Source organism: Helianthus annuus, chromosome 3, assembly GCF_002127325.2.
Source record: "Helianthus annuus cultivar XRQ/B chromosome 3, HanXRQr2.0-SUNRISE, whole genome shotgun sequence".
NCBI lineage: Eukaryota > Viridiplantae > Streptophyta > Magnoliopsida > Asterales > Asteraceae > Helianthus > Helianthus annuus.
In genome coordinates, this window is record NC_035435.2 from 1,093,356 (window position 1) to 1,102,077 (window position 8,722).

The 8,722-nt window shown below is 32.5% G+C and overlaps 1 protein-coding gene and 1 long non-coding RNA gene across 3 annotated transcripts; both read right to left on the minus strand.

Moving 5' to 3' along the window:
- Positions 1 to 3,366: 3,366 nt before the first annotated feature.
- Positions 3,367 to 4,690, minus strand: LOC110928441 (protein ELF4-LIKE 3). Of its 2 annotated transcripts, none has more exons than XM_022171461.2 (2): positions 4,544 to 4,688; positions 3,367 to 3,832 (listed from the first exon to the last, which is right to left on the minus strand). In XM_022171461.2, exons 1-2 carry the CDS (start codon positions 4,560 to 4,562, stop codon positions 3,537 to 3,539), a joined length of 315 nt encoding a protein of 104 aa, XP_022027153.2. In that variant the 5' UTR covers positions 4,563 to 4,688; the 3' UTR covers positions 3,367 to 3,536. The 2 variants fall into 2 exon arrangements, with proteins under 2 accessions (XP_022027153.2, XP_022027152.1); XM_022171460.2 differs by having other exon boundaries at positions 3,368 to 3,844; positions 4,544 to 4,690.
- Positions 4,691 to 6,623: 1,933 nt separating this feature from the next.
- Positions 6,624 to 8,255, minus strand: LOC110928440. The gene is made up of 2 exons (XR_002586342.1): positions 7,489 to 8,255; positions 6,624 to 7,000 (listed from the first exon to the last, which is right to left on the minus strand). It is a non-coding gene; the product is annotated as an uncharacterized LOC110928440 (long non-coding RNA).
- Between the last annotated feature and the right edge of the window lie 467 nt (positions 8,256 to 8,722).

Genomic DNA, 8,722 nt, shown 5'->3' on the forward strand with positions numbered 1-8,722 from the left:
ATATAGAATTGCGCTAAAATGAGAACCACCCCGAGTTGTAAGAACCGCGAGAACCACACCATCCGGGTCGCCGTTTACCACGATTTTTTTTTACAACTAGATGTGTGTATTATAAACACAGCCGTAAAAAAAAATTTAAATGCCCCCCCCCCCCCCCCGAGGGGGTAGTTTTTTACACCACAAGTTTGGTGTAAAAAAAAGAAAAAAGAAAAAAAAATAAAAACACCAAACTTGTGGTGTAAAAAACTACCCCCTCGGGGGGGGGGGGGGCGTTTAAATTTTTTTTACGGCTGTGTTTATACATCTAGTTGTAAAAAAAAACGTGGTAAACGGCGACCCGGATGGTGTGGTTCTCGCGGTTCTTACAACTCGGGGTGGTTCTCATTCTAGCGGTCCCCTATATATATATATATATATATATATATATATATATATATATAGATCGATAGATAGATAGATAAAAGCTGATGTGGCTTGGCCACGCCAGCCAAGCCACGCCCACCATACCCCCTTCAAAAGTGGGTTGAAGCCTTGAGTTTTGAAAGTCCATGTGTCAACCAATGCCCAACCCAAGCCCCACTATACCCCATGATCTAACCTAGTTGATTTATAATTTAAACGGGCCATAGGGATTGTTATTGATTTAAATGGTTTTTATTCTTTTCATGATTATAATTTAAACGGGCCATAGGGATCGTTATTGATTTATAATCTTCTAAGGGCACACGGGGCGGGTGAAGTATAACGCGTTATACTAACTTTCAACGCGTGGAACTTTCAAAATGTCGACCGCCGCCATAACCGAAAACGCGTTATATCATCTCGGAATCAATTTTCAGTTATTTTTTTCACGCGTTATACTTTTGTTTTGTGAGGTAATTGTTGGTTTGGGAGAAATTGTTGGGTGTAGTGGTGAGTGATGACCACCCCCACTAAAAAAGGTTGTGAGTGATGAAAAAAATGGTTGATGACATGGCGGAACTTGATTGGTGCTTGTTAGTCATAGAATTCTATCACTAGTGACCATCCCCCTCCCCTAATGCATACTTCTATAGTCTGGAAATAAAATCTGGTTAATATCCTAGAACTATTGATCATACTATAACACAATTCCTTATCTTTTTTACAAACCATAAAAGTTGGTTATAGGAGACAAAAACACCAAGAAATAAGTAACAATGCAAAGAGCGTGCACCAACATCCACTTGATAAAAGTTGGTTTGGATGAATTGAATTCTTTGATACAGAAGAAAACAAGTTGAAAAAAACATCTATAACAATTGAAGTAGTATATAACGATGAATCTTTTTAGAGATATACTTATAACTTACTGTATTAATATTAATATTAATATTATTATTATTATTATTAGAGAAAATTACCAAAATAGCCAAAAAAAAAAGTTTGACTTACCAAAATAGCCACCTCATGAGTCTTTGGAGAAGACATCACGGATTCAAATGCGCGGGATGCCTCTTTCAAGACCCCTCATGCATCTTTAAATATGGAAGTGACACGTGTCTCAATGATTAGGTAGACTATTCCAATGCCTCAGGCAGACTCATCTAATGCCTCAACAGACTCATCCAATGTCTTCATCCAATGCCTCAGCAGACTCATCCAATGCCTCAACAGACTCCTCCAATACTTTAAGAAAATACTTTAAAATATTTAAAAAAATACTAAAAATATTTTTTTTAAATTTAAAAAAATTACCTTTTTAAATTTATATACGTAAAGATATCCTGGCTAATTTTAAGAAAATACATAAAAAAAATTTAAAAAAATACTTTAGGAAAATATTTAAATTATTTTTTCAATTATTTTTTTAAAATTAAAAAATATTTTAAATTTATATACGTAAAGATATCTTTAAAATACTTAAAAAAATACTATACGTATATAAATTTAAAATACTTTACGTATATAAATTTAAAAAATATTTTTTAATTTAAAAAAAATATATATTTAAAAAAAAAATTAGTATTTTTTTAAAATATTTTAAAGTATTTTCTTAAAATATTTGGAAGAGTCTGCCTGAGGCATTGGAAGAGTCTGCTGAGTCATTGGATGAGTCTGCTGAGGCATTGGATGAGTCTATCTAATCATTGAGATACATGTCACTTCCATATTTAAAGACGCATGAGAGGTCTTGAAGGAGGCATCCCACGCATTTGAATCCGTGATGCCCCTCTCCAAAGACTCATAAGGTGGCTATTTTGGTAAGTCAATTTTTTTTTTGGCTATTTTGGTAATTTTCTCTTATTATTATTATTATTATTATTATTATTATTATTATTATTATTATTATTATTATTATTATTGTGCATGGAATAACATCCGGTTAAGAAAAGTTGGTTTGGATATATTAAAAGTGTAATTTTTTTTAGTTTTAATATAATAATGAATAGTTTTTAATTTAATAAACAATATATTTAATCAAATCATATTTTTTTTTTTGAAACGAATAATCAAATCATATTAAATCAGTGTTCCAAAAGTGTAGTATTTGTGAAAATTCACCTCAAATTATATTATATTATAATGTATTGTTGATCGGCATGTATAAGGATAATTGAGGACAATACAAGTGAACCTATTGAAATAAAATCATCTAGTTGTAGAAGAGATATTTACACGAAACAAAAAAAAAAAATGAAATACTTGATATCTAATAAAAAAAAAGTGCAACATTTTATAAAGACTTGTCTTTATAACCTTTTTACCATAATAAATTAGTAACTCTTCTAAAAAATAATTCGTGATTCAAAACATGTAAATTAAAACGTCCCCAACCCCTAAGACCAGACGGTATGGGGGCTGGCTGAGGCCCGGCTTGGCCCGGCGCCGATCCCTTACACCGCGCCCCTCTCAACCGGCGCGTCGTCTTCGTCCTCCTCAAGCCGGATTCGACGGGCCTCATTCCTCTCTCCTCACACACACACATCTATACATACATACATATACATACATATATATATATATATATAAAGGGGTTCATCCCCCACCCCTTAGGTCCATCCCCTTCAAGTCACTCCTACGTAACGCCGATGTGGCAGCTCATCCCCTTAGGGATGAGGCTCTCCATACCCACTAGCCTAAAAGAAAGATTTTTAGTATTGCTACATTTTAAAACAGGAATGACAAAAAAGAAAAAAAAAGGAGTGGCCGGAAAGGTGATGATTATGATACTGAGTTGGGTGGTGGTGTGTGATTGGGAGGTAAAAAGCTGCTGCTGCTTTTTAGCTTATTTATCTCTCTTGTTCCGGTCTGTGTTTGTTACTTTAAAGGGCATCTTTGCAGAGATGGATATGCAAAGGAAGTATGGTTTTTGTTTCTGTTTCTGTGCCACCAACCAACAAATAAATAAATAAATAAATCATCTCCTCCAAATGTTAAACTAAAAAATTTCATGAAAGGTGTACGTACGTACGTACTAGTTTGAATGCATGAGTTACAACCATCTTAAAACAAAAGAAAAGATAATTAAATTGGATCTAGTAATTAATCAATTAAGCTGCAGCAAGCAGGCAGGCCTATCTAGTCCTCTTGTGCATCATATTAGCTGCTGCTGCTGCTGCTAGTCTTGAATCCCCTTGAACTTGAACAACAGCATCCATATTTTTGGAGAAATTAGATGAAAGATGAGAGTAGAGATCAACCACTTTTCTTATATTGTTGTTGAGTTCTCTGATGAGCCCTACATTTCTGCCCAGATTATCAGGAATCTTTGACTCATGATTCTGATTAATCTCATTGATCAACACTCTGTTCTGATCCAGTATGCTTTGCACTTGAACAAAACTCTTTTCAAATGCCTGCATACCCTTCCCTTCTCCCATCCCTATATCATTCATTCATATTTCAAAGATAAAACTATTGGTAGGGTAGGGTTTTCTTTTCATATGGATTTTCTACATTGAAATTGAAATCGGATATAATTATTAATCATTCATTTTTTTCCGGCCAATAATTTAGCATTACTACATTATAATAATAGTTATAAGTTAAGGTATGATGAGATGTAAAAAGCAGATCCCATTTCCATAAAAGGGTAAACCTTTTCTTTCTTTTCTTTTTTATTTTTCAAATTAAAATGCCCCACCTAAATCTAAAGATGAGAGTTGTTGAAAAAAGAAGAATCAGAATAACTAAAAGATATGAACATTAATCAAACACACCAAAAGACATCGAATTTTCAACACAGAAATGGGGTTTGCTTGGGAAAGTCAAAGACCAGACAAAAGTGAGAATTAAATGTGGGGAAAAAAAAACGTACAACATAATAAAAGCTTCAGTTTTGCAGAAGCCCTTAATTTGAAACCCACAGAAACAAAACGCATTAAAATCAAAATCCAAACGGAATTTAATCTTTGTTTTCAAAACAAAAACAATGAGAACGATGGATCAGAGACAAATTATGTGAGTGAGTAGCTCAGAAAAAAGATTATAAGTATCTTCTGTCTGTCTGGTGATCACACAACAAACATATATAATTATAACTACAATACAATTAAAATGATTATTTTTTATATAAACGTACCTTGAACATCTGGGAACATAATAATCAGATGAAGAGGGAATTGAAGACAGGAAATATCAAGGATGAGAGAGAGAGAGAGAGAGAGAGAGAGAGAATTTGTAGATTTGACAGTCACACACACACACAGCCTCTTTGTAAATCTCTCCCCATGTGTTCTGTATATATACTCCATCCAAACTATAGAATATTTCTATACACAGAACTAGAATGGGAAACCAAGTATTAAATTATATAATATATTATTATTCATCTAATAGAGTAGATGTGTATTATAATGTTTGCTACACATTTATTAAATTCTACCCTTTTTTTTTATTTATTTTTCCCCTCCTCTAATCTATCTTTTTCTTTCAAAAATGTGCAAATAAATATATTTTAAATATTTTTTATGTTAAATTAACCCGAATATATGTTTTATAGTTCTTTAATATAGCTTAAACACGTATCTAACTAGTATTTAAGAATTATTCATAAACGTTTTTTTCTAGTTATATATCACTGAACCATATTAGTAGATACATGTTTACCAAAAGCCATTTGTCAGCGATCTCACCATGGCTTTCTTTATGAAAGGTTGTGCATTGGAGCCTCCCCTGAAGCAATCTGCTCCGGGTTGAGCTTGGGGTATTCCCAATTGTGGTTTTCTTTTTGAACAGATAAGTCGGGTCATCACGTTTCTTTCTTCGAGCAGAAGAGTGTTACATTTGTCAGGATGATTCAGACAAGTAGATACATGTTTAACAAATAAACTAAAACAAATTATTATATTTACAAAATCAAATATATTCTCGTTAGCATAAACTTTTTAATAAATGCAAGTACTCAAATACATTACTTTGCACATTGATCCATTTATAACTTTTTTCTCGTTTATTATAAAAAAAACAAAATAATTTAACTTTACAAAATAAAAAAAAAAGTATAATTTCATTTTATCCCCTTACATTCAAATTTACACAATTACTTATAATACTCTAAATAATAGAATCAAACCTTTTAATATTGAATATATAAAACTTTTAACACAAGCAATATAAAGAGAAGCGTGCAGAACAACATCAAAAGAATTTCTTTAGCCATCTTGTAAGAATGGCGTGTTAGAGATGTTGACTACATCTCTTCACTACCAACAATCAGTGAAAAGATTTTTAGCATCATTTAATAAAAAAATATATATGGCTACTACAGAATTAACAAAACACATGTAATCAACACTCAACAGTATATAGTGGTAACATGTCCGGCCTTTTAAGCAATCTTAAAATTAAATCACCAAAAAGATATTTTCAATTTTACTATTGTCATGAAACTTGGAAAGTTGTAATTAAACCATTTACGTACAAGAAAAACCAATATGAATCAATATATCTTCTAACGTAAAGTAATGATTCAAATTTAAGACAAATTTTCAGAAACGCTAAAAGGCAATATGATATTATATTATATTATATTGGTATTTATTTTGTGATATACAGTAGAAACTCTGTAATTTAATACTCAATAAATAAATAACATCGATAAAATTAATAATTTGTTTGGTCCCAACTTGGGATCAGTACAAACTTGAACCCCAATCGATAAAATAATAAGATAATAATTTTTTTGAAATCGCAATGTAAATATATTGGTCCCAGCAAAACTAGTAATTACTAAAATATTCCAAAATTCTAGGACTGTATAGTAAAAAATGAATATATATTCACTTGTTTTTTTTTTTTGAACTTCAAATCTATATTGAGTTCATCTAAATCTCCCCATTGTATTTAAGAGTTGAGGCAATGTATTCCCGTATTGCAACAAAAAGTTGTGAAGAGTTGTTGCCGCTTTCAATGCTTCTTTCCGAGTGATCAATCTAGATCTATGTACACCGAACTTGACAAGTTCATTAATGGTGAATGTACATGAGAATTTTGAAGGTCCTTGTTTCTGTTTTATTCAAACTAGTATTTTTAGCAGCTGCGCGTTGCGGCGGCGTACCCGATTCGTTTTTACAGACGTGTTTCACTGAATACAATCTACATCAAAACGTAGACTAACTCAATATGTACATTTGACGAACAAAATAATTTACGCTGAGATGTAAAACCTACCCGCCATGTGTTGCGGCGGGTCAAAACACAAACTAAGTCAAATTAACACCGTCAAATCAGAATCAAAATGTATTATATATGACCTAACGCATACATAGGAAACATACATAAAAATTAGAAAACCTTCGCAACTAAGATCTAACAAACTTAATTCCGTATGAAGGTGGGTGCTACAAATGCCATACCATTGATCCTTGAGTGGCAGGAGATTTCGTTTTCGTATACCTCATAATTATGGATTTCATAAAGGTGACTCAGATTTGAAAACCAAACACTTGTTAGCCGCTATAGTAATCTAAGAAACCATCTTCAACTGCTTCTTTTTCAACACGGTTGCCAAGTTTGTTGCGCTCACCCTTTAGCATGCCTAAAACGTAAGAAATCTTATCAACAAATGAAGATCCATTATGTGCACAGCTATAAATGCGAAAAAAAAGAGTAAATATATGTTGAATTGAATGATACCAAAAATCAATTTGGCAAAGTGATTTATTATAACTTGTTTTAACAGCACTTTTATAAATCCATCTAAAGATTTATTAATTAAAAAGCTTCATAATTTCCTAATTATTAACACTTTAAACATGCCAAATCATATACTGGTTCATCACTTTCTTTTAGAGAAATGAGAAAGGCCCCAGTGTGATTCTACCATCAATCCCTCAAATAAAAAAGTAAAAGGCTTCAATTTTTTTGTTAAAAAAAGATCAAATTGCAATAAATAGAAGCACACTTTTACACTTATGACGTGAATCACTTCCGTAATGATCGTAATGATCTGAACCACTTCTGACCTGTAACAAACTCTGTAATGACTTGATTGTTCACCAACCCGTAATGACCTGAACCACTTACCTGTAACAATCTCTGGCCAAAATGTGTTCCAACCCGAACAGGTCCACAAGTATAATCGTGCATTTATAACCGCTGAAACTTTGCGTAAAAGGCGCATTACCGATTAGAGATGCTTTTGTGGAAATCCAAAATAAATTATAGAAAGCGATGAAACTGATTGGATTTTAATATTATTGGTGATTGGATTTCAGTTCAGTGCATCTGCTTTCAGGTTTCCTCCCCTACCCATTAGCCCCAATTTGATTCCTTTTTATTTTTATTTTAAGGTGTTCTCCATCAATTCCAAGTTTTAGTAAAAAAGGTTTGTTTAGTAAAATGGTTTGTTTACTAAAAACTTCATGGTTTTTCTGCGAAATCAATGATATATGTCTGTTTAATCTAATGGAGAACTCTTATTGAATTGATGATGTATGTACATATTGTTAAAACTTCATGGTTGTTCCGTATTCCAAACCATCCCAAACCAATAAATTGCCAAAACTAAACTACATAAATCTCAAATCGGCTGACTTCCACACAAAACACAAACCCAGCTTCAACAATCTGTATGCGAGCATGGTTAAAACAATAATCCATAACCTAGTATATAACGTTGGGCATAGAAAGAGTTTTTTTTAATTTTTTTTTTTACAAAATGAGCTATTTGTGACAATCTTAAATGATACACACTGAATATCGTAATAACATCATAATTTAATAAGGCGTTCTAACATGTTTTTTTATCTGAATATCCAAGATTAATGAAGAGAACATAAACTTTTTTAAGAACTTGCCTGATGCGGTGTCTTGCAGGGTAGAAAATTTTCCTAAATCTGAGCTAATGACCTGCATATTTCAAACGATTAGAAGATAAGTGAAGGAATAATGTTGATGTCAATAAACCCGCAATGATTTCAACAATGACCAACAAAACAGTAATTCATTGCTATACTTTTTATGAAATTGTATGGACATTTAACTTACCCATCCTTAGAATTAGAGAAAAGCATCCAATTAGCAGTAGATAAATGCGTGACTATTAATACATATATATAACGCAACCAGTTCCAATATAAAAAGAGCATTACGGCTCAGATGGTGTAAATGAAGGAGATAACCGTGGCTGCATTGGAGGTTGCAGGTGAACATCTACCATCTCTCAAACATGCCACGCCACGGTGAAATCCCCAACTCGGTTTACACCCACACAATCATCATCGCCTAACTCAGTAACCCAAACGCCAAAAACAGAATC